Here is a 27,134-nt window from a genome sequence, read left to right on the forward strand (position 1 = left end):
TTGATGCTTTTTTTGCCCTTCTGTTACAAAACACTGGAATGCAAAACTTATGGGACTCCTACAAAATGTGTTTCTCACATATAGTATAATCCTTTTACAACTGTGGTGTTGGAATAAGTGCATAAATCATGGGTATAAAGGTTTAGAAGATAGCCATCTTGGAATCTCTTGTGTGGACTCACTACTTAAATCTTTTGGCTTTTAGGTGCTTGCCAATATTAATGATGCTTGCTGAGTCTCCAATGTACTCCTTTTCCTTGCACATTCTGAGCGGCTATGCACAGTTATTTATTTTAAGGAATGAACCTGAATTGAAATTAAAAAAAGAAAAGAAGATTAGTGAATGGTGTCTTGATGATTACATGATGTATGTGAAAGAAAAGGTCGGTTGTTATAGTATTCTTTACTATACTGGAGGCGATGAATCTGTATTTGCTAAACTCCTTGATTTTTCTCTAACATCATATTCAATATATGATGATCGTATTGACAATTATTATTTTATCATCTCACTTCTTTTCATTTACTTCTACCAGTTGTGGTTACTTACTATTTCTGTCATCCATTAGTGTTTTTTTTACCATGACTTCCTTGATTTTACAATCTTGTTTTGAAATTTTTTTTATATAAATATGTTGATTTAGATGTGATCTGTTTTCTTATAGGTGCATTGGAAATGGAGCGGAAGGATGACCAGGTTACTGGCACAATGTTTAGAGTCCACTGAGTACATGGAAATTCGCAACGCCCTTATTATCTTGACAAAAATCTCTACTGTATTTCCTGTGACAAGGAAAAGTGGTGTCAATCTTGAAAAACGGGTATACACTGGAAAAGCTTTATAAAACTGTTCTGTTTGTATCAATTTTTTTCCTTTGTATGATTCCAGAACCATTTCGTCTCAGGTGGTTAAAATTAAGGGTGATGAAAGGGAGGACCTCAAGGTGTTGGCTACTGGTGTAGCTGCAGCTTTGGCAGCTCGTAAGGTCTGTTGAAATGATCAGTCGTTAGTGATCCAACTTTCCTCATGCATTCCACCTTTATACATTCTGAGTTGTCAATATAATTTTTCCCTACTGTATTGTTCCTGGAGAAATTCATGATTCCAATGCAAAATCATTTGTAAATAATATGATGGCTTACAGGCTGATAAAAAACAAATGCAAATGACCATAGCGAGTATCTGAAATACAAAATCTCACCACTACATCCTTATAAAGTGTGCCATATATTTTAAGATATGTTATTCTTAATATTGAGGGATTGTGGTCGCTGACTTACTTTTGCCATGTTATGTTATTTGCAGATTCTAGCTGTTTAGTTTGCTATCGTTATTAAAATTATAAATTCCTGAAGGAAATCTCAATTCTTTTTCATTAGAACCTTGATTTCACTTGTATCAAACAGCTAAATGTGGGACTTTCTAATAACTTTGGCCCATTTTCATTGCAACCTAGATGTCATCGAGATCAAACATTGTTAAATTCAGAGAATTTGGGGAGAGAAAAGGCTTAATTTTATCATACAAAATTATCCCTATTTATAGATCTAAACAAAATGTCTTAATAAAGAAACAAATAACTACATAATCATGCATAATTGCTTTAATATAATCATTCATAAACCAGCCACCCAAATATAGAAGGAAATCGGCGTGATCCAGGTGTGCCTTCCATGGATTTCCATCCTGGCCGTGGGATCAAGTATCAAGGGACGGTTGGGATTTAATAAAGATCGACATTATCTAGTTGAGCCTCCCACGGATTCCCATCATGGCCATAGGATTAAGTGCTAAGGGACGGTTGCAATTTTAACACTCCCCCTCAAGCTGGGGAATACAGATATGTCATTTCTAGCTTGGTAATTAATCGTAGAAAAGTAGAGTTATCAAGTCCCTTAGTGCACCATAGATTCCTTCATTTGGTCAAAACTTTGGGATGAATTAGCTTCAGACATTGCGGCAATATCAAATGATAGCGATGAAGGCTATATTAATCAAGCCTGTAAGGTGCGGTGTAGCAATGAAGGCTGTGTTGAATAGTAGCCCTCAAGATACCGGAAAATAGCAATAAAGGTCGGTGGTGGGACAACAGGAAAAATGGATTAATTATCCTTTTGATCTGTCTCTCTCGGTTCTCAAGGGAAGGCTAATAATGAAGGCATGATAGTAAAAAAAGGAAAAAAATATTTTTTAGGGTTGCGGCAAGTTTCAAGGATAGGATCAGAAATATATGTCTCAAGCGACTCAACAAGCAGATCTCCTCCTTCCTAGGTCATACGACTCCACTTGAACAGACTCATGTTCGATTGGCCAGTAAAGGTGCACGCAAGGCCTTTAATTCCTCTGGTTTGACCGTAGGAAGGAGTGCAAGTCTTGCACTCTTGCTTGTCCCTGCCCCTGCATGGGAGGGAACTCTCGGCTCTTTCTAGACACACGTAGGAGGAGGTCTCGGTCAACTCCGTACGTCACACGTAAGAGGAACCCTCCCACTCGATCTCTCCTCAACTTTGGATGCACAAAGGAAGCAGAAGGGCCAATCTTCCTTTGAATTATGACAATGAATGTCAGTGGAAAGACCAATGTTCCTCATAATTTTGGCAATGAAGGCCGGAGATGAGAATCTGTATTCCTTAGAATTCCAGCAAAATAGGTTGATGGTGGGAACTTGTATCCTCAAAATTTTGGCAACAAGGACCGGTGGTGGGAACTTGTTTTCTCAGAATTCCAACAATGAAAGTTGGTGGTGGAAACCTGTATTCCTTAAAATTATGGAATTGGAGGCCAATGGTAAGAACAATATTCCTCAGAATTCTGGCAATGAAAGTCTGTTGTGAGAACCTATATTCCTCATAATTCCAAAATTGAAGGCTTGATGGTGGGAACTATGGCGGCATGCATGCCGACAGAAAAGCTGTCTAGATGCACGGTCTCTCGTCTAGACACAAAAGCTCTTGCTTGTCTCCTCTCGGTTTTGCCCCAGACGCACGCAAGAGGAGGCTACCGCCTGCAGTAAGCTTCAAGAATGCTCGATTTTTCTTCGTTTGGCCGCACGCCTCTCTCTTCCCATTCGGTTGCACGTACATAACAGAGGTTCATGATACGTTCGTCTATCTCAACCGAACGCAGAGACTGGATGTATGCAGGAACGAACAAGACGGGAACTCACTCCCTTCTCTCGGTTGGACGTACACAGGAATGACAGGCCGAGAACTCGCTCCCTTTCATTTCTGAAGAGAAGGCTCGACCTTCCCTTCAGAAAGTCCGAGAGTTAAAAAAAAAACTCATAATTTTGGACAAGTAAATGAAGGGCTCTGATACCATGTTAAATTCAGAGAATTTGGAGAGGAAAAAGACTTAATTTTATCATGCAAAATTATCTCTATTTATAAATCTATGAAAGAAGTCTTAATAAAGAAACAAATAACTACAAAATCATACATAATTACCTTAATATAATCCTTCCTAAATCAGCCTTCCAAATGTAGAAGTAGATCGGTGTGATCCACGTGAGCCTCCCATGGATTCTCATCCTAACTGTGGGATCAAGTGTCAAGGGACGGCTAGGATTTAATAGAGATCGGCTTGATCTAGGTGAGCCTCCCACGGATTCTCATCCTAGCTGTGGGATTAAGTACTAAGGGACAGTTGAGATTTTAACAAATATCTAAATGTTGGACAAAAAAATAACATTCAAATAACAAACCCTTGTTTTGGGATGTTTAAATCTTTGCTTCAGGGAATAATCCCATAGGACGGTTCAAAATTAGAAGAGGGAGGTACTGTTAACTTGGCCAAAATCCTCTTCTTTTCCATATAGCTGTTGAGGAATGATGTTCCCTTCCCTTGAGCCTATACCAGCTTACAGGTAATCATCAGGTTTTTAAGGTGCTCCGCTTAAGATGCTGGCGAAACAGCTTTGTTCATGGTATTTTACTTAAATCTAGTGGTTAATAGTGCTTGATTAAGATCATTTATTTAATGATCTGATTTTTTTAACCTCAGCATAGAATATCTTATCCATCACTACGGGCATATGGAAAAATTACGATCAAAGGTCATTCCCTGCTGATGTCTGAATCAATGGCTTTTGGATTAAATGGATATAAAGTTATGTTGGGTTTTGAGAAAATTTTCTTTATTTGTCCTTCATGATGCCCACTTTTTTGAGCTTTCTTTATTTTTATATCGATAATAATTTTGCGAGATCCTCTTTGGTTTTTTATTATTTCAACCAGAGATATAACTGATTACTAATACAACCTGGCTGAGATGTGTGTTTCAATTCGCTATGGACTGTCAGCTATCTTACACCTGATAATTTGACATGTCCCAGATCTCTGATAGTTTGGAAAACCTAATCTAGCTAGTTAGTCTTTCTTTTGCCTCAAGCAGTGCCTACTAGGTTGCGAATTATTATTGAGTTGTTTAATCAAGTGTATCTTTAGGACCACACTTGTTTGTTATAATAGAATTCTTCTTTGGGAAATTAGAATCTGATTGTCTTTTCATGTTTTATAATTTGGTATTAGTTGCATTAGTTTAATCTTTATTTAACATTATTTCAATTTTTTCTTCCAAAATTTTTAGAGCTCATGGGTTTCTGAAGAAGAATTTGGAATGGGATATCTTGATCTGAAGCCTGCGGCATCACCAGCTAAGCCTCTGACCATCAACCTGGGTAGCCTACCTAATGGTTCTACTCCCAGCGTATCTCAAAATCAAAATGAGATGATTGGTTCAAGGAATTCCTCGGCTGTTAATCTACCTGTAGATCATACAGGTAGAGAGCAGATGATCTCTGCTAGATCAGCAGAGGGCAGATCAGAACGTCCTGAAAATTCAGCCCCCATGAAGTCTGATTTGGCACAACAAAGATCAAGGGTTATCTCCTCAACTAATGGGTTACCTAGTCAGTCTACTTTATCTTCGTCCCATCAGTCAATCATGAGTTCTAAGGCCCCCGGTAATTTCAAAAACACAGAAGAGCTTAATAGAGTATTGGCAATCGAACCTGAGGTATTTTATTACTTTGCTTCCTTTTGTCTCCTGCTTTAAATCCCTTGATGGGAAATGTTAAGTTAATTGTTCTTTTTTTAATTTGCTTAATCCAGTTTTTTGGCACATCAACTAAGTTTTTAGCCAATATTTACTTCACTAATTTTCAAAACTCCAAAATTTACTTTGCTAACAATAAGATCAATTATCAATAGTCAACATTCCAAATAGATTTGAACCATCCCATTTTCTATCTTTTTTTAGGCCCATTTATGTTTATGGCTGAGTTTACTTTTTTTTATTTGAATTGTTTCATTAGGTGTTATTTTCTTTCGGATTACGACAACAATAATAAAATCAATCCTTTATCACACTATGTAAGGTCGGCTACATGAATCCTTTTTCTCCATTCTGTCTTATTAATACTTAAATTTTCATTTAAATGTAATAAAAAAGTCATTTCTAATATTTTCTAACAAAGTCTTTTTAGGTTTACCTCTATCTCTCTTAACATAGGCCAAATCTAATACATCTACTCTCCTAACCGGATCATCAGAAGGACAACGTTTTATGCGACCAAACCATCTAATGCGACTCTCTCTAATCTTATCTATCGTTAGAGTTACTCCAACCTTTTCACGTATATGCTCGTTTTGCATTTTATCTCTAAGAGTAAAGCCACTCATCCACCTGAGCAACACTTAACTAAAGTGTATGCTTCTCTTTTAATAGCCGACATTCTACGCCATAAAGCATTGCAAATCGCTCCACTCTTATAGAATTTTCACTTAAGTTTTGTATTTTTCTATCACACAATAGGCCTGATGCATTCCTCTACTTCAATCATCCAACTTAAATTCTACTAATAATATTCCCACCTATTTCACCATTACTCTGGACAACAGACCCGAGATTATGATGCTTGATACAAAATTCTTTTATTGTCTAGTCATATTTAGCTAATACTTCACTCTCTAGTCTTGCGTTGTATGAACAACTGTCTTGATCTCAAGAATCAACGGCTTAATTTGTTCTTCTAGAACACTGGAAAGCTGGATGTCATAGGAGTAGAAATTTACTTAGTAGTTATTATATAAGCGTTCTAGTAAACATATTCCCCATTTCAATCTTAATTAGCAAAGACACAGGTATGAGACTGGATGGCATGTATGTTTATATGTTCTTTTAAATTTTTTTTTTAATAATATGGTTAGCAATATACTAAAAAATATTTGTACAGTAGTGTTCACTTGATATAAAATTATAATTGAAGAATTCAGGACTAGAATATGGATGTTTATATTGTATATATGCATTATGCAAGATTAAGTTTATGTTCTACATTTTAACCAATTTATCGCCTAAACAATTGAGAAGCTTGTGATGCCATGCCAAAAAGAATGAAAAATGTTCGAAGCATCTTGTTTCTAATATTTTTAGCCCAAATAGTAAGCTGGCCTCCAAGTGTATGCGACTACACAACTATGAAAATTTTGTTCAGGGAACACAAGAAATGTAAAATTAAAAAAAATATCACTTTTGGATTAAATCGCTTCTAAATATTATTGAGACTTAGAGAATGTATTGTGTTTATAATAAATGTAGGAGTATAATATGCCAAATATGTATTATGCTTTTGAACTTGAAAATGTGTATCTTCTATATTGTTTTGCAATAGTTAAGAAAGCTGGTGTTTTTTGTATTATGCGAATGTAAATATATTATACTTGTATAACGCATCTAATTTGCTACGTAGGATTTCTATACCCTACTGTATTCTAGAGATCACTTGAACTCTGCATTTTATTGCTATGCTGACCTGTTTGAACTAAGATTTTGTCTGTCTATCTATTTTTTATTGCCTTGATAATCTCTACTGTTCCAGGTGCTTTAGATTCGGGATGCCTGTCCTGTTTAATATAAATTAAGAATTTCTTTGTTTCATTTGTCTTATCTGTAAAAAAAATGAAAGCTAAGTGGCTTTTCTAGCTGTTAAAAAAAATGAAAACTGAAATTTTCATTTAAAACATTGGGCCCTTAACCGGCATTTTTTATTGTTGATAGTCAAAATCTCAGTTCAAACGATCTGCACAGAGCTCGGTTGGGAAGCAAACAAAACAGGAGGTTGCTAAGGAAGATGCTAAATCAGGAAAATCAATTGGTAGAGCAGCAAATCAGGCTTCTGCTAGTTCTGACAGAGATTCAGCTCATCCTTCTGAGGGTAGGCAGAGTGGAATTGCTATCACTGCTGCTGCTAACAACGGTAACTCAATTCAGCCATCAGGGAAGGTACCAGCTTCTGCTTCAAGAACTGACTTACATGGTAGCCTGCTAAGGACGGAAACTGGGGCATCTAAACCATCGGATAATAATACAGAAATTTCTGAAAATTCAAAAAGCGTCTCTGTAAGGGCTTTACATGCTCCTCTCCCTGATGACTCTTCAAGTAAACAACAGAAAAGAACAATTACAGTTGAAGAACAAGATAGGATTAGTAAGCGTAGGAAGGGTGATTCTGAAGGAAAAGATGACTATGTTTTTGATGCTCGATTGCTCGATAAAGCTCATCTGTTAGATCATGAAAGGATTAATACTGATGAACAATACCAAAACAGATCTACAGAAAAGCTGTTGGAAAAACTGAAAGATAAGGGCTCGGAAAGATTGGACAAAGAGCATAAGGAGAGGCCGGACAGATCTGATGTGAACCGTGGTGAGGACATTCATGATAAATCACGGGATAGGTCAATGGAAAGACATAGTAGAGAGCGTTCCAGTGAAAGAATGCAAGAGAGAGTGGCAGATAGGTGTCTTGATAAACCTTTAGATAAAACAAAGGATGACAAGGGTAAACCTCGACACACTGATGTCTCTGCTGATAAATCTGATGAGAGATTTCATGGACAAAGTTTGCCGCCTCCACCCCCACTCCCTCTCAGTTTTGTTCCTCAATCTGTTGGAGGCAATAGGAGAGATGAGGAGGCAGATAGAAAGAGTGGTACAAGCAGACACATTCAAAGGCTGTCTCCTATGCACGATGATAAAGATAGGAGGCATTCTGAGGAGAATGTTTCTCAGGATGATGTGAAACGTAGACGAGAAGATGATTTTCGAGAGAGAAAACGTGAAGAGCGAGATGTTATTTCTCTTAAGGTATGGCTCTCTCTTTTTTGTAGTTGTACATTTAATTTTTGAATCTTATACAAAGATAGATAAGACTTAGATATGTAAATTAGAGTTGCGGGGTTTGGACATGTATTAAGAAAGGTAGAAGATGCACTAATAAAACGAGTAAATAAGATTTTTTGTTGGAAAATTAGGAAGAGAAATGGTAGGTTAAAGGTAAATTGATTAGTATTGTAAAAGGATTTGTATAAAATAGGTTTAACACATAAGGCTGAATGGATAATGAAGATTCATAAAATTTACCTCGAATTGTTAGGACGGTGCTAATGACGATTATAATGTCCATGTACGTAGGACTTGCTCAGAGTTTAAGGATTGTTATTCTTATTGCTGTATTACACAGGTAAATGCCGTGGATGAGTTAGCTGGCGCATCGCCTTTTTCCTTTTTTTTTTAATTATCCTGTATAGCTTTGTGACTGGTTTGTTATTTAACCCAATTCGAATATATTTTAGATGAGAAGTATCAGGTTTGTCTGTTTTGATGATGGTGGCAGATAGTGGTTCACCAATGTTTTCTAAGGTGTGGATTTTTTTTTTTGACTTAATTGCATGGCTTTGGGTCCTTGAAATCTCCATCTTCACAACATTTATATCTCTATTTGCAACTTATTTGGCTAATGTTATTAGTATCTTATATCGAATTCTCTCTTTCTTTCATTCTTATCACATATAGTAAACCGGTCGAATCCATATTAAGCCTTTGAGGAATCATGCAGATGGATGGCATATGTTTTTGTTAATCCTTAACAAATACTCGTTAGAAAATTAATCAAATATCATAGCCTAAGATGAATAAACTTAAGTTAATTCACGGAACTTAGTTTATACTACTGACAATCAGATTTAAAAGGTATGATGTCATTATTGTTTTTTTTTTAAGAGCGAGCTAGACAGTTATCAGAATGTGTTTGTTTGATTCTTTGTTCACATATGAGTGTTTTTGATGAACAAGTAACTGCCATGCTTTTTATCATTTGCTCTATGAAATTGTGATTACATTTTATTTTGTGCTCAAGGTGGATGAAAGGGATCGAGAGAAAGGGAATCCTTTGAAGGATGATGTGGACCCGACAGCAGCAAAGCGACGGAAACTTAAAAGGGACCATATATCTGAATCAAGCGGGGATTATTCAACGGTCATGTCATCACCTTCCTCTTTGGCATTGGGAATTCCTCAATCATTTGATGCAAGGGAGAGAAATGATAGAAAAGGAGGATTGATACAGCATCGAGCTGCCTATGCTGAGGAGCCACTACCTAGGTTGCATGGGAAGGAAGCTGCAGGCAAGACTACTCGACGAGATGTTGATCAGTATCCTTACGAGTAAATTGATTTCTGTGATAGCCAACAAAAACAAAACAAAAACAAAACAAAAATAAAATCAACCAATATTTATGATATCATATATTTTTATTTCAAACAAAACAACAACAACAACAACATCAAGCCTTTGTCCCACTACGTGGGGTTTGCTACATGAATCCTTTTTTTCGCCATTTAAAGGATTCTTGTCATGATTCTTCGACAAATTTTTTGCCGGTTGTCGACTACCTAACGCAACCCTCTTGGGACCTGACAACGACAATGTTATATATTTTATTTCAAAAAAAAAAAACACAAAAATAAATGGTAATCACAAACAACCCCAAGCTAATGAAACCATAAGATTTTGTACTATTTATGCCACTTTTATTGTTGTTCTTAATCAGCCGGCCTCAGACTTCTTGAGAGAGAATGGGAGGAAGAGAAGCGACAGAGAACTGAAGCAAAGAGAAAGCATCGCAAGTAGGCTTCAGATTTGTTGTGCTAGTCTGCTGGCTCCAAGTGGCGTGAGTGAAATCTCTCTATTTATGCTGCTGCTGCTTCTCATTTTATATGATCAGTTCTGCAGCTTCGGTCTTAGCTTTCGAGCCTTCAGAGTCTATACTGCAAAAACGTGATGGTGGCTGTGATATTGTTAAACAAGTTTCCTTTGTTCAATAATGAATCATAATTAATGGAGATGAAATCAAAGGCTCGCATTTTTTTTGAAGCAGATTCAAAATCTTTCAGAGGAAAAAGAGATTTACAAATGATTGAATGGCATAGAAAGCTGAACGTTTCAGATGAATTCGTTCTTCTAAGATCATGTATAAAATTAATTTGGATCCTTGCTGTTCAAGTTAGTTTCAATGTCTATGCAGAGGTGGCCTGTAGCAGGGTGTTCAACGTTATTTTTCCCATATATCACCAGTCATTGATCCTTCGTTACCTCTGCTTTGGATATTTAAATGGCATAAAACTATGTTTGTACATGATTTGATTTTTCCTGGAGACGTCTAACATCTATAGAACCTACTAGAACATGTTTTTTTTTTTCCTATTTAATTTTGTGATCAGGATGACTTTTTTGTCCATTTAAATTTTTTTTAGAAGTGTTAATATTATGTTTTTATTGATTATTTAGGTGATTCAAATCATCAAATAAATTTAATAGGTAAGAAATTCAGCTTCAACAATAAATTTCTACTATAACAGTTTTATATACATTTAATAATTTATAATAGGTAAGAAATTCAGCTTCAAGCATGTAGCATATATATCATTGTATTATATTTTTTCTTTCCTTTTTTTTCTATCTGGAAGTTATGTCAAAACGTTAATATGTGAATTAATTTCTAAAATTCTATCAATTGATTTTGAGATCTTTATCAATTAAGTTAAAAATTAAGGCTTTATTTGGAACAGTTTTTTTCATTGTTATTTAAAACAATTTTTTTATACAAAAATATCTGATTTAAGAAAATTTTTAATTAAAATATTGCTTTAAAAATATTGAGAAGGCTGCCCCCAAACGAATCATAAAACTCATTGCAAAAAGCATTGAGATGGCCTTTTTGAATAAGCATAAGATGTATCTAATAAAAAATCATCAGAAGCTGTTCTATCATAACAGATAAAATTGATTAGATCAGCACCAATTAACCGGCTTTTACTGCTTGAATAAAAACGAATAATTACATTTCTCAAAATAATTGAATGAGTTAAAACTACAAAATGACAACTAACTACAACATCTGTCTAAATTTGGTCTTTGAAATCCTTGAACAGAACATGAACATTAGCAAGACACAGGAGAGCATAAAAAGCCTGAAGTAGGTTCTCATCTCACTCATCCCAAACTCAAGCCCGTCCATCTTTTTGCCCTTCTCTTTGTTATTTCCTTCTAATAGCCCTTCCACCGAATCGCCACCTATAGAAATCCATCTACCTTCTGTCGTCTTTGTGCTCCTTAGCAGCTCAGGACCTGCCTTAAACATGGCAATGAATGCTCCACACCACTCGTTGACAACTCTCTACAGGTTAAAGTAGCACTCATTGAGATAAAAAGTACGCACGCAAGTGTATATAATAGAAAAGTTAATGTAATTGATAAAAGATTTTAGATGCATCGGCACGAACTACTTGATGAGCAGAAGCACTTATAATATTAATAATCATAGCATCAACAATAATCCTTATGGCTATAATTCTATCTCCAATTATATTGATTTTTATAACATTATCCTCCAAACTCTCATCTATAATCACACCTACATCATTTTTAATAAGACTTTTATCATAATATCATAGTTTAAACCTAAATTATCAATCTCCTTAGCCTTCTCTTTCAACCAATTTAGTTTCTTGAATGCATAGAATATTTATCTTTCAATGAATCATAATTTCTATTAACTCCATTATACATATATTTCAAAATTCTATCCTAATTTTAGTTTTATGGACAAAAATAATTAACTAAATAGAAATTCAATATTATTAACTAAAGGGATAAAAAAGATTATATAGGTCGACTTTAATGCACATTTAGCAGTATAAAGTTCAAATACCAATCTGAAAACCCCTAGTCATGATGGCAATAAGAGTACGTACTTGGAAAGTGACAGCATCAACTGGATTGAACATTTTAAAGCAATCTTTTGACGAGGCACTTGGATCTCCATAAATCTGCTTAAGATGGAAAATAAAGGGTTAAATGGTGCTCATGTTTATGAATGTATCCAAGACAGTGAAAAGTTGAGTTTCTGCAGCAGATCTAACCTCAAAAGTAAAAGACAATGGCACCTTGGCAATTTCATACATGTAATCAGTAGTTGTTCCATGAGCAAGATACCTGAAAACTTTAGTTATGAGAAAACGCTTAGATTTTGGTTTTTGATGAATGACTTCAGTATGAATCATGTCACATACCCAACAGAACCACCTCCAGATCCGACTAAACATCTGTCTTTGAAGTGATGATGGTTCAAACCCTTTAGCATGGATTTCATCAACTGAGCTGTAACCCCATCTGGTGTTGTATTTTTATGATCATATGGCATGAAGAGAGCCTGATTAACAAGATATATGTAAAGCAAAAAAATAAATAATATTACAACAGTAGATTCCTCATTGATAATTCATGGTGTACTCGGCAAAGAAGGCTACTAATAATTCATGTAATTCTATTCATATAATTCTAGTAAGAATTAATTTCGTAGTCGTGGCATTTAGTTTGATAATTACCATGACAAAGTCTCAATAAGATAATATGTCCCAGGCATCATAAAGATGGAAAAACTTTGGCTCTGGGCATGCTGCGCTAAATTTTGTTCTGCATATACGATCTTTCTATGCTTCAAAACAATTTTTCTACTTAGCAAGAAAAATTCTGTTTTCTCTTGTTAAATAACCCTCAATAATTGTATTTATTGTAGCGTTACAAAACAAAAGAGATGTTTTGCAACTCAAACAAGAAGTCTTTTACCTTCAGAAGTGGTGTTTTGCCAGAGCTGAATTTTAGATCAGGTCTAGAAACAGCATGAACCGTAAATTAGATGAATCTACCAAAGCTAGTTACTAAGCTATACTTACTAATGTTTGTTCTAAAAATCCCCATCCAGCCCCATACATATTTAAGATTCCAAGTTAATTTTTTATTGGCAAATTGATATAAGAGAAGATAGTACCTAGAGATCTTGCCCTTTTACAGAACTTCATGATTTGATTTGAGATTTTCTGCAAGTGTTAGGCCCTTCCAATTAATTAGTTATCTTGATCATGAGAGAAAATATTTGACCAAGGCTTTATTATATATCCTCTATGATGTTTTGCTTTAGCTCTCTTGATGACACGTTCGATCAAAATCTCACAGTTCCGTATCCAGAATTTTCATGGACATTGATCGAAGCATATGATTATCATGAACATCAAATCAAAATGTGAGTTGACAAGCTTTATGAGGAAGCTCAATTGAAGTCAAAATGGCATAATTATGTAACTTATTTTATGGTGTCAATCTAATGCTCGTATCACTCTTCATGTTGACAATGATGGGTTCTCATAGATGAGTCGATCTATCTCTTTGTTTTTAGTTTGTTCTCATTTTAATGGATAACAAATTTTTTTATGAAATTTAAGTTTCATTTAACTCATCTAAGAATTCATTTATATTCTCGTTAAGTCTAATGCTCGTATTACTCTTCCATGTATGTCTTATGAATAAATTAGCCAATACATGCTTAAATTATTAGTTATTTGACTTATGACTGTTAGCCTAACTTCTCCGTGACATTTTGGAGAGCTCAGAATAGAAAAGCAGTGTAAAGTACCTCCATCCCAGAATGTACATTCACCCAGATATGAGGATTGAATGACTTGGAGAGCATCCGCATTATTTGAGCCTCAGGCTCACTAAAAGGCGCAGCTCCAGGATTTTCTTCATATGGATCATAATCCTGCACTAGTTGAGTTGAAATGTCAAAGCATTAAAAGGAAATGCTCTGAAAAATGTGCGCTAAAGCATTACTCAGACAAAAAAATATTACATATAAAAACACTATGAAGCATTTTGCATTCTCACAAATACAAACATCAACAATACCCAATATACAAGCTAAAAGAAATCATTCAAACTTTTTGATAGGAAAACAAGCAAACAATATTTAAGAGGGCATAGTCAAGGTAATAATTCATGATTTTTACTCAAGAAACAAGAATAAATAACAATAGCACAATTCACTATATATATAATGCAAGACAATAAGAAAATGATAATAATAAGCTGACAACAGAGTAGAAATACAGTATAATAGTTATAAAATTATTGATGACCACATGACAAAACGGGAATAAACATGAGCTAAAAAAAGATAAAAGACAAGTGAAATCACAAGACATCAAGAGGCGGAAAAAGGCTAACTTGGAGAGGAAGGTTAAAACAAATGGAATAAAATCATGATGACTTAATAAATTTAAAAAGGTATTTGACTGAGACTACAAAGGAGCAAGCATAAGGCAAACAGGTGGAGGAACTACCAACCTGCTCGTCATTTAAAACGAATTGCTAGAGGTGTACAGCAGGTTCTCAACAACAATATTACAAATTAGACCATGAATTGGATATGCTGAAAACTGCATTTCATGGTTTATAGTTATATTAAGGCTTCGTTTGGGATGGCTTTTTTATTGCTTCTCAAAGCAGCTTTCTAGTACAAAAATTTTAATTTTTATACTAAAAAGCTGCTTCAAAAAGCAATAAAAAAGCCGTCCCAAACGAAGCCTAAATCTTTTAGGTCGTGTGGACACAAACATGGCTAGATATGAATCTAATTGGGCTTCATGGACGCCCATGGAGTTACATAATATGTTACATGCAAAAGGCAACAAATTAAGATCACTCTCTATCTAAAATCATATGCATTCCCATTAAAAAGTAATAGATATATCACTCGCTATCTTATTATTTATTAAAAAAATAATATTTCTCCTATGATTATTAATGAATTGAGTTCAAGAAAGCATGCTGCCAACAACGTCAGCCAAAAAAAATACAAAACTGGGCGGACATTGAGGCGGAGCGGAGGGAACTGATTAGTTTTAAAAATTAATTTAATCTTATATATTAATAGTTATAATAATATAATTTAAAATGAGCTGTTTTTTTATTATTGGGAAAGTGAGGGCCGTGCCCCATGGCCCCCACAATAGATCCGCTCGTGCTTAAACGTGAATCTAATCTAAGGCAGCTGAAATCATTATAATCACATGCAATTCAGCAGCAAGAAAAATTTTGTTTCTCCAAAAAAACAAGTAACTCCTTAATTTAGCAAAGGACCATTTCATTCTCTCGTTAAGTTTGCATCGGGATTGAGTAGAGGCTCAACAAAACCCTACATCTCAATTTTACAGCTGAAGGTGCAAGGTGGTCAGAAGAAACTTGTCTTCTCTGAGCGTCTTCATAACATTATAGCAATACAGTAGCAGCAGCTCAGCAAGCCTATTAAATAGAAATTGCCGGTCAAACTAGCTAATTTAACTGATGTCATCTTAGAAGCTAATTTACAGATTAAAAGCAAAAATAATCTAGGGGTGCCTGCATGAAAAATTTTGAGGTCTTTATAAAGCAAAAAGTAATTCCATTTACAAAAATAAAGTGATCTTCAACACTCTCAAACTGTAGCCTTATATGAAAAACACGTGTGTTGACCCGTAATATAAAAAAAAAGGAGAGTGTCGTATACCTTCCCTCTGCCAACTCACGACGTCGCCGCTCTTCACACGACGAGGCCACACCTCGCGTCACTTCTCCCCACATCGCGAGCACGACTCGAGCGTGTCGTTAAAAAGAGACGAAGGGGACGAGGCCGAAGGCCTTAGCGAACATTTGCTCCCTCTCGTGCGATCCCGCTCGTTCTCCCTCTCTCGATTAAATTTTGAGGTCTTTATAAAGCAAAAAGTAATTCCATTTACAAAAATAAAGTGACCTTCAACACTCAAACTGTAGCCTTATATGAAAAACACTAGAAAAACCAAGTGCCGCCCACATCATGAATAAGGAACAATCAGGAACACTGTTTCAAGGGAATTTAAAAAGCATAAAATTTTATATATTCTTTCAAGTCAACAAACCTTCTCCTTTTTTCCCCAATCAACACTCCAATTTCTGTTAAGGTCTACGCCACGTCCTGCTAAGAAGCAAAAATTTTGTAGATTATTATGCCTTCGTGATAAGCTAAAATAAAAATCAAATTATTTTAATCTAACAAAAGAAATCCTTTCTGACCATTCCTTCTCTCACAGAGGTCACCAGCTTCGACTAGTTCACGCCCTTTCACATTTTCCATTGGCACAACCTGCCAATTTTAGAGGCATGTTAATTCAAAAAACATTGTTAGTTTAGAAGCCTCATATTATAATTTCTAAAACAAAGGCATTCATGAGAATCATGCAAAGCCTGAGAATAGCATGAATATTGAAACAAAAGAACAGATACAACAATATCGAAGCAGCCAATACAATATCACTAAAATATACATAATGGCAGCCATGAATACTCAATCGCCTTAAAACCATAGAAGTACAGACATAATAACGGTAGCAGTGATGGTGATAGAGAATGACAAAGAGAAGGCATGGTGAAGGTCATTATAATGACAACAAAAGAAATGATGAAGGTGGTGGCAATGAGGATATATATGGACTGAGCACCTGTGCCTATGTGGTTAAATTCTCAATAAATAGATATAGGCAGGTAGATAGATAGATTGATTGATAAAGAGGGAGAAGGGGGGATTTGGAAGATCGACAACAAAAGTACGATCTAATTGCACAAATAACAAATTATGAAAATTGGAATTACACCCGGTAATGAATGAACCATGCCAAAGTGCTAAACAGACCTTGTTTTTAGCAAACTGGCCCCAGCTCAGCTTAGCACAACTAGCATGTCAAGAATTCCTGTTCAAGCACAAACTCAAATGCAATAGAAGCATAGCCTTCGATTTCCAAATTTATAGAAGCAGATCTCAAGTCGAAGAAATAACCCCTTTACAATGCATGCATCAATTACTTCCCAAAGAGGTTCATCATTGGATACACCTTTCATAACGTAGCCTATCTGTAATTTTTTACAAATATAAAATAAATATAAATGCATATCCAAATTGGACGGAAAAGGAGCAGTTCCATTATGCATATCCCAACTACCCGCTCTGTCTGATGAAGCCGAACTCCCTCACCGGTTCGATCGACCTCCCTCATGAGGTTCGAACCGAGCCCAGCCACTACCAGCAACCAGCCGACTGTCGAAGCCCAAAAACTAACGCCCAGAGCCACTTGAGCCTATTCCACTCATGTGTTGAATTTCTCACAGCATCGACCTCCCAACATCCACTCTCATCTGATTTGACTTCAAGCCTTGCCCATGCCTTCAATATGGCAACCCCAATCCCTCAGATCGAGCAACCAAACTCCCGCACGCAACTCCTATCCCTCAATTGAACTCATGATTCTGACTCAGCCAACCCACTCGCGCACCCAGTTCGACCGATCCGCAACCGCCAGCCGAGCACCCTTCCAGCATCACTGTCGCCTCTTCCGCCTACGTTCGATCTCGCCTGATCCTCAACCCACACCATCAATCAATCGATCCCTCCAAACCAAGCCCTCCCGTTGACCTAGACCCGTCAAACTAGCCGATCCTCCCAACTGATCAAACACTTCACGACACCTAGCCGAGGACCTCACACAAGCCTAATTCGATCTCTCCTCACCAACAACAAAAATAATGGGGTAACAGAGGTACTAGGGCACAAATTTTCGGAGCCCATAGTAGTCTTTCAGTAATTATTGAGAAATCTTAAAATATATGACATCCATTCCTTAACTTGAAGGAGAGTGTGAAATGGTTGCCTAATTTTTTTAGATGGGACAAACGCTCACCAAGACTTCAAGCCTCTTTCCTTCCTTTTCCTTGACATGTCATTAATCTATAGGATCCCTATTGACTACTAATTAATCTGTGGAGTGTTCTAATTATTTTACATCAATTATATTCTCTGATTTTACATTAGATGCTTTCCTATTTTCTTCAAGGGTCGTTTCGGTAGTTGTAATATACAATATGATTTAGATCATTTTCACTCACTTTGCATTTGAAGAAAAAAAATCATTGCATTTGAGATGGTTTTAGGAGAGTTTTCACTTAAAAGTAAATAAAATAATATAACAAGATCAACTGAAATGAATAATGAATAAAACAAGCATTAACAATAACATCAATTCTTTATCCCACTATGTGGGATCGTCTTTATGAATTCTTTTTTTTTTCATTGTCCTATTAAGAGTCAAATTCTTATTTAAATCTAACGAAAAAATATCATCTCTAATACTTTCTATATATATAATTGAAGCGCATTGTTGAAGTCTTTTGCACTTGGTAAGCAAAGTGCACACTTCCCTACTCTGGATTGTGCTTTTAAAATGGCCAACACTTATGAGCAATGTGAAGCATTTTGCATTGATTGTAAAGCACTCCTAATAAAATTGGAATACAAAAATTTTTTCTAAAAATTTCAATGAATAATAGCTCAGATAGCATGCCCTCTTGTTTCCAAAGAGACGATGAAGGTTCAAATCACTAAATTTTTCTCTCAAAAACTATACAGCTAGAAAGAACCATTAACATTGTAACATAGAAAACGGTGCTAATCATGGTGTACCTACCCTTACGTTTGAAAACCATGATTCTTCTTATTATAGTGGAAAGCACTTTACTTTTAAATATACCAAAAATACCTTCAGAAATATCGGAATAAATGGGAATTATATTATTTTAGCATTTCAAAAAAAGGACCGCGTTCATGAATATGTGCAGAGTTTAAGAGGATTGTGGTGATGAATATCTTATGATTAATTACTTGCTGATATGCACTGGCGTGTTAAGAGTTACTTATGTGTTGCGAATCATTCTCCAATTTAACAGATATCAGTTTTTGATGAGTAAAAAATCAAAGAAATGCATTGCACTCAAAGAAGGAACCGGATGAGCATTATAAGAGACAGATTACTAACAATCATGGATGATTGCTCCTTGTGTTAGATATGAAGATAAGGAAGCCTATGAATCTCAAAGCTTAACCTATTAATTTGAATGTTGTCTAAAGAATTATCTAACAGTTTCAAAACCCAACCGATAGAAAGATTATCTATGAGTTTCAAAGGTCAACCTATGAATTTAAAGTTGTCTAGAGAATTCCCTTTTCACGTTTCAAGGCTCAACCTATTAATTGGTCTGATATAAGAAATCATAAGATACTTAGTCAAGCACACCACCAGAGTAGCATTTCAATAGCGATTGTCCGTTCATCTAAAGACAAAATTCATGAACTGACGCTTTAAAGCTTCAAAAAACACATTAAAGAGGCAAATAAACTTCACAGAAATAATATTAGAAAGACCAGACCTACCTTTAAAACAAGATTTTCTAGATCTTTTCCTAGAGCAGTCGGATCAAAACCAAAAATCCTATCCAGACTATGTTCTTCAGTTAGGAGAGAAAGAAGGTGCAGTGCCAACTCAGTCGTAATGAGCTCTCTCCCATGCTGTCCAAAGCTCTGGGGAAAAAATAAAAAATCTTTCAGTCAAAACATAAATGAATCAATCCACTCAACACGAGGGCTTAAACCATGATGCTAGTTTGATGGGAAAAAAAATATACTTGCTAACCTAAATGAAGTGCACAATTAAGCAAAGACCTTTCATTCAATTCAGAAAAGGAACAAAATAAAATATATAATTTTAATAAAGGCACCCCGAACATCTTTTGCCTTCACTAGAGCAAATTTATTTATGCTTAACATAGGTTTAAAAATAATATCACCAACCGTTACCAAAGAAAACTTTACTTAAAGAACATAATTCAGAACTTTGAAGGACAAAAAATTTCGAAGTACAATGTTGTAACAAGATGATGATATGAAAACACCAAGAGCAATTACCGAGAATTGTCAGAATAAAGAAAATATAAAAGACCAAATACATATATCATAAAGCCAAAACATGAACCATTCAATAGTATAGAAAAATAAAACATGAGACAGAAAAAGAGTATTTTGGACCATCTTACATGAAACCTACTAGTGAAAATAGGAGTATCAATAATTCTTTTTTTTTTTTACCAATTATGCCAACGTTGGGTGTATAGGATTTGAAATCTCCTGTCTATTAGAACATCATCACTCATAATGTCTCCCATCATAATCATCAAATTGTAGAGCATCATGACCTTCTATATCTTCAGAATAGAAGGGAGAGGAGTAACTTATTAAATCAAATAATTCAATTCTATTGTCTTTCTTATAGAAGAAGAAAAAATAAATATTTTTTGTTGGGCTAGTACGAGAAGGCATAATAGACTCTAGATCATGAGGTAAATCAATCAGTTCTAAATTCTGAATGCAAATTTGAGCTGATGGCGGAGGAACAAAAATAATTACAGTAAGAAAGGTCTGACCATTTGAAAGTTTCTCTAGCAACAGGATGTTATATTTTCTCAAATCTGGATAAACCTTGAAACAATAAAAAAAAAAACTGTCCAAAAGTTTTATAGAAAGAATAATACAAGGGATGCTTTCAAAGGGTACATTTTGTCAGTATCAAATAGATTCTGAGCCAATCCAAATATTTTCCTACTGTTAGGTAACATAGCATCCACTTACAAAGGTTCACCAAAAAACGAAGTAGTATACGGTGGATTAATTGAAAAATATGAAATTGAAGCGGAGAAAACACGACACAAATAAGAGCGATGGGTTGCTCTGCAGATGTATTAAAGTGGGGAGAGCACTTAAGCAAATGCAACTGACATTAAAGATATGTCTAGAGGAGAGTTTGTTTTAGTCTTCATCTGAAGATAATCTAATAATGATATAACAAGGATCAATAAGTTCAACGGCACAATCACCCAATAAGTGTATATCTAATAAGAATTTGAGAGACATCCATGTAAGGACTGCCCAAGAAGAATTTGCATACATTAGATAAAGGGAAAAGGACTAAGATGGTCTCTTGACTCTTTATAAAAGTCTAAAATGATCCCCAACTATATTAAAGGAACATTTTGGTCCCACCATGTGACTATTTTGATTCATTTCTAAGGACTTAAGGGACCAAAATGACCCTTTAATATAGTTGGGGATCATTTTGGTCCTTTTCTCATTAGTTAATAAAAGCGGCCAAGCAAGCTCAAAGATCTCAACCTCAAGAAAATAAGCACAAGTTTGCTTTGATATAATGAAGTTTGCTTATGTTGGAGGAACTAAATATTGATGGAAATGGAAAAAAAAAAAGCGGTTAGAAGTGCAGTGATGATATGCTCCATCCAAAACTTTTGCTAAAGGAAAAAAGTTGTGAGAAATAAAAATCACAAAGTTAATAAACTATGAGCAACCGCGGGGACCTCCAAGATAGTTGGCACAAGAGACGAAGAAGGTCAATAAATTGAAGAAGCCATTAAAACCCTAAGAGCATCCAAGAAGGGGTAGATTGCGATGGAATATGGACCATGGAGATGGAAAGCTAGCAAATGCTACTTGAAGCAACAAAGAAAAGAGTGGCAAGGAACTCGAGAGGAGGGAGAAATGCACTCAAAAGGGCGAAAGATGTCAATGAGCCAGAAGGAATGCTTAGTCTCCACCTTAAGTGACAGATTAGGATCCATATCCACAACTTGCACAATCACATGCAAGCATGCAAAAGCATGTGAAGCAAGCAAACGTGCACAAGTTGACTGAACAGGGTAAAACTCATGAGCAGCTATGCACAAGTCAAGGATCAAAGGCAATTATGCATCGAGCATGCTCAAGTGCAGCGATGAACCAAGCAACAAGAGCTAGGGCATGACCCCAACATGGAGAGCACGATCATACAACACTTAAAAAAAGAAAAAGTCAAAACAAAAATTTTCTACCAATCCATTCATGGTTTAAGAAGATTACAATAAAATAATAATAATAAGTTGAATAATTCTAGTTACATGGTAGCATGACAAGCAACACATGAATAAGAAACTCACAAGAAGAATGCGGTGCTGGGAGTCATTTTTTTCAGTTTTCTTGGCATTGTTGTATGTGACTACTGGCATATCAACAGCATATCCCTTATTGGAGGCTCTAACAAACTCCATCTGCTCAAAATCTACCTTTTCAAATTCATAGCATATCTTCAAATAATGTAACTCTTAATTTAAAAATATATATAAGAAAACTCACAGTTAACTTATCCGAATGACGATCCACCAATGCATTAATTTCCTTCAACAATGAACCCCTGCAATGTGTAATAGATATGAGGCTCAGAAACTTCATAGATTTTTATTTTCCAACTTTCCCAGCATAGATTTATTTAAATTCTAAATATTACATTCTATCTATATTCTATTAAAAGCTACTTAACATTCATTGATGCATATCTTGACCATCAACTTTGAAACGTTAATCTAAATTATAAATTAAAAACTTAATTTAAATTTTATTACTAGTGCAACTTAACTTTGAGGCATTTTAGTTGCATAAAACTAAATATATATATATATAGATACAACACTTTTGATGTTTTTCTCTTCTTCACTAGCAATTCATCCCAATAAACTTTCACTTGAAAGTCGACTTACAGATAGAATTTCTTTTTATTTTTTGCTTGGCCCTCACATCCTTGTAGAGTACAAGAAGAGAGGAAGAGGGAGAATTGCATTAGAAAAATCAGAAGCATAAAAAAGTGAGAGGTTGTAAAAACCCGTCGCAATTCAAGGATCCACGGTGGCAATCCAATGCAGCAATTCAAGGGATCTATGGTGGTAATCCAAGGGGCTTAGGTTTTCATATGTGAAATTTGAATATGGTGTATAAATATTTTTTTTTGTTAGCTCAAGGAGTGTATATTAGTGCATAATTGTTTCGTTTTTTTTTACTTTGTATTTGATTAAGAGTAATGTCTCACATTTATGATGATTTCTTCCTTGTATGAATAATGGTAGAAGGGTGGCTAGACATATAAGAAAAAATAAAGGGAATTGATTTCTCCATTCTCCTATGCTCCTATTGTTGTTCATTGGATATGCGCAATTCCTTGGTTGCTTCATTGTAGTTATTTACTTTATTTATTGGAATTTTGTCGCTCATTGACCTACTAATAAATCAGCATAACTTTTTCTAGCACATATTAATATAATCAACCTTCATTGTTGATTTATTTCTCATCATTCATTGTTGATCAAGATCCATCATCTAAGGGTCTTCCTAAGGCTCTTTTATCAAACTTAATTGAAATTCAACTTCTTGTCTTTGTTCTCTTCCTTTAAATATAAAAAACTTCTAAAAAAATCAGGTGAGCAATTTAAAAACATCACTAAATATGGCCAACATTCAAAAATGGGACGCATAAAAATATTAACATGATATATTGATTGAATGAAAGAAACTTTCTCAAATGATTACTATTATGAAAGCAATTATTAAAGGGAAGATGGAAACTAAGTCACTAACTAAAGCATGGCAAGAACCAAAAGATTAAACGTTCAACGCTTGGGATAAGGAAAACTATATGATCATTGTTGACCCCTATATCTCAAACCACAAGAGGAAGGACCCAAACTGATGAATAAAGCGATATGAGCCTTGGCGCCATGCGTCACTTGAAGGGTCAAACGATCTCTAAGTGTCAAACGAACGGCATCGTTGCGATCAGGACATCGAATTAGAGCAATTTGCTTTCCCCCGCCCGGGTACTTATTAAAACATCCCGGTCTCGTCGTAGGTGTCGCACCGGGTTCCCATCCTACCACGCTAGAGAAAAGCGTGTATAGGCGGTTTTCCGGTTGCCACGGAACAAAACCGATAATAGGATATGGAACCGAGGGCCACTCGCCTACCTTGCGTGTCCGGGTGTCGCGCCGGTTGCCCCTCGCACCACGCTAGAGAAAAAGTTGTTATAGCAGGACCACCGACTCGACACCCATGCCGAGGTAAGAGAGAGAGCCTAGGTTCCAGGAAATTATACCTTTGATGACGGCGGATCGGCGGTAGAAGCTCGTGGACCGAGGCGGGAGGGCGAGCACAGTTTTCTTTTATTAATTATAATTAATATTAATTAAAGAAAATTAATTAAATAATAATCTTTAATTAATCATCATTTTTTATAAATTATAATTAATTAAAGTAATTAATTAAGATTATTAAAATTAATTAAGAAAATAAGTTATAATTAATTCAGAATTAATTATAACTTAATTAAACATTATTAATTCTAATAAAGTATAATTAATTAACATTAATTAATAATAATTAATTTTAAATTTGATTAATTAAAAATAATCATTGTAATTAATTATACTTAATTAATATAATATATATATATATATATATATATATATATATATATATATATATATTAAATATTTAAATATTAATAATTAAAATAAAATAAAACAAAAAAAAAAAAATCCTCTCCCTCTCCACTCTCTCGGTTCGGCGGATTAGGGATTTTGGCTGGAGAAGCGCGTGAGCAGGGAGAAAGTACCTTCACTTCCAGCGAGCTCCTGTGCTTGCCTCGCATCAAATTCGTAACTTCCTGTTCAACAGGAAGGGACAGTCGGCTAGGAGCGGAGTCGACCCCGGTCACGACAGAGGTCGGAGGGATCGCCGGAGGAGGAGGTTGGACGGCCGCAAAGGTAGAAGTTATCTTTCACAACTGCTAGCTCCCGTCGTTGCTTCCGATTCTTAATGTCGATCTTCCGATCCGTCCAAGAGAGAGCAGAGCGAGCGGAGAGAGCGAGTGTTGGAGGGAGAGTGGAGAGCTCGGAAGTTGTCGAACCGAAGGAGCAGGGGCTCTCGCCTCTTTTTAACGTCGGGGAGATCGATTGGCGAAGAAGCGACGTCGACGTGCGAGCGACGTGCGGGATACGACGATGCTTCGGTGAGGCGACGGTGCGTCGTGGCCTTGGCCGTGGGTAGGTAAGGATTTGATTTTTTTTTTTTTTTTTTTTTTATCGTCAGCAGGTCAAACAGTAATACATGATCCAAGGAGAGATCCCCATTAATGAGATGAACAAACTCCTGGTATACCTTGTCAAAGAGAGATCCACAATAACATAGATAATAAGACGCTGGTCTAATTAGCTAATTATTTCAGATGGCCCCCTAAAAAAAGTTTTTCATGGGAGGCTATTTGTTTGTTGGACAAACTCGTAATCATAGAGGAGAATTGCAAACTAAATTTTCATTTAATAATGTAATGCAATACATATTTGATAGAATGGCTATTTTTTGTTTAATGGACATTAACTACATGTTTATATTTATATAATTGCCCCTTTTTTTATCTAAGTTCATTGTTAGTGATTAGTTTGACATCTTCATTTAGAGTCACTTTGGTACTTACAATTTTGTCATTGGATAAGTTGATTGTTTTTATAGTTTTAGTTTCATGTAATTCATATTTAATTAATGAATTAAATATCTGAGTACTGTTCTATGATATTTTATTCTCTTATGGATGGATGAGAATAGAAAACTTCTTTGTGTTTTGAGGATTTAACACCATGCCTCAAGGATTTGACAATATCACGGTTTTGAGAGAATACATCAATAATTTGAGGATTCATACTCTTTCTTTTTCTTTATCTTTCTCCACTTCTCTTATTTTAAATCTGTTTCCACATTGTTATGCCTACCCTGCACCGGAGCAATTCTATGCTTCCTATACTGTTTGTTTTTTGTTTCATTGTTTCCTAATTTTCACTTGGTTGAACTTACTAGTTACGATTATAGTTTCAATTCCTTGATATTTTCCACAACAAACTATAAAACAGATGCTCAAAATTCAAACTCAATCTAAATCTTGTAGCCCAATCTTATAACTTTCAAGAAAATTTTCCAATCTCAAACTAACCTTTACAAATCAATTCTTGATTTGACATCACCAGTGCCCAATACATTGCACATTACCTATTCGCAACATCGTTACTAAACGGTTTCTAACATGTCACATGTTATTATACTTAATTTTGATAGAAATGAAGTCATATATACTGTTAGATGTGCCAATCTAATATGATCCTATGTCAGATGTTATTATGCTCAATATTGGAAAAATGCAACATTTTCAATCTAGTAATCATTCCGATGTCAGATGTTATTATGCTCAATAAGTTATATAAAATGCAGCGTGTGTCAATCTAGTTTTCATTCCTATTGTCAGTATGTTATTTCATCTAGTCTCATAGAAATGCAAGTCTCTCTCTCTCTTTTCTCGCTCCTCTCCTCCCTTGTTGTGCAACTTGTAGTTGTTTTCATCTTAGCCTTCTCCCTATTGTCATTCCTTGGAGCAGTTAATTTTATACTCTATGCCTATCTTATCAAGATAATGCAACATCTCTCTTTATCTCTCTTCTGCTATTCATGTTAATAATGCTCAATTATTGATAAAAATGCTGCCATTCATACTGAGTTTTCTTTTACTGCTATTGTCCTTCCCAGCCTTCATACAAACACACATTCTGTCAGTTACCCAGTTGCGAAGAAGAGCCTCACAAAGAACCTAAGATTATGCCATCACCAATGATTGACGTGATATAAAACGGCTAAATAGCCAATAGCCAAGCTTGAAATTTCTGTGTCTCCTTCCCATTTCAGTGAGTAGCCGTTACTCTGACTATCTGTATACTTCAGAATTGGGCTTTTTCACAATTGGCATTACTCGTTCAACCAGAATAATACCATAGCTGTAGAATGTACTATAATAATCTTAGGCATTTTTAATACTAGTTAAAAAATCTTTAAAGCTGCTTTATTTTCTTCACTACATGTAACCACAATAACGAGTAAAGTTCTTTCTCGAATGCAAATAGTCATACTTCAGTGACATGAATATAAATTACATCTAATTATAAGGCGATTTTTCCCTCAAAATGTTCATATTTAGGGTTGAATTTTTAGGTGGAGAAAACTTGAATCAATTTCGATAAAGATGAGCTTAAATATACAAATTTGTTTTGAGATAAATATAATATTTGACTTATTTTAAAGTAATTTTAGTCTATAAAGGTTCAGTCCACTTTCTAACCCAATTCTCATCTTTTTTAGATTCTTCAAAA

General features: G+C 35.2%; 2 protein-coding genes across 4 annotated transcripts in view; one reads left to right on the top strand and one right to left on the bottom strand.

The window, feature by feature from the left end:
• LOC110110464 (THO complex subunit 2) overlaps window positions 1-10,581 on the top strand; it is a 67,611-nt gene extending 57,030 nt beyond the window's left edge. Inside the window, exons 28-33 of the mRNA XM_028700204.1 lie at window positions 666-821; window positions 906-986; window positions 4,589-5,017; window positions 7,061-8,149; window positions 9,201-9,496; window positions 9,905-10,581. Coding sequence (XP_028556037.1) covers window positions 666-821; window positions 906-986; window positions 4,589-5,017; window positions 7,061-8,149; window positions 9,201-9,496; window positions 9,905-9,974 — 2,121 coding nt within the window. The 3' untranslated portion in view covers window positions 9,975-10,581. The remainder of the gene's footprint in view (window positions 1-665; window positions 822-905; window positions 987-4,588; window positions 5,018-7,060; window positions 8,150-9,200; window positions 9,497-9,904) is intronic.
• Window positions 10,582-11,126: 545 nt separating this feature from the next.
• LOC110110463 (zinc carboxypeptidase) lies at window positions 11,127-22,390 on the bottom strand. Of its 3 annotated transcripts, none has more exons than XM_020841951.2 (10): window positions 22,255-22,390; window positions 22,059-22,169; window positions 19,453-19,599; window positions 16,269-16,338; window positions 16,115-16,170; window positions 13,816-13,941; window positions 12,416-12,555; window positions 12,266-12,338; window positions 12,098-12,172; window positions 11,127-11,520 (listed from the first exon to the last, which is right to left on the bottom strand). In XM_020841951.2, exons 1-10 carry the CDS (start codon window positions 22,348-22,350, stop codon window positions 11,233-11,235), a joined length of 1,182 nt encoding a protein of 393 aa, XP_020697610.2. In that variant the 5' UTR covers window positions 22,351-22,390; the 3' UTR covers window positions 11,127-11,232. The 3 variants fall into 3 exon arrangements, with proteins under 3 accessions (XP_020697610.2, XP_028556033.1, XP_028556034.1); XM_028700200.1 differs by having other exon boundaries at window positions 16,115-16,173; XM_028700201.1 differs by having other exon boundaries at window positions 16,115-16,173; window positions 22,059-22,180; window positions 22,255-22,364.
• Window positions 22,391-27,134: the final 4,744 nt, after the last annotated feature.

The sequence above is a fragment of the Dendrobium catenatum genome, unplaced genomic scaffold, assembly GCF_001605985.2.
Source record: "Dendrobium catenatum unplaced genomic scaffold, ASM160598v2 fragScaff_scaffold_1470, whole genome shotgun sequence".
In the NCBI taxonomy this organism is placed as follows: domain Eukaryota; kingdom Viridiplantae; phylum Streptophyta; class Magnoliopsida; order Asparagales; family Orchidaceae; genus Dendrobium; species Dendrobium catenatum.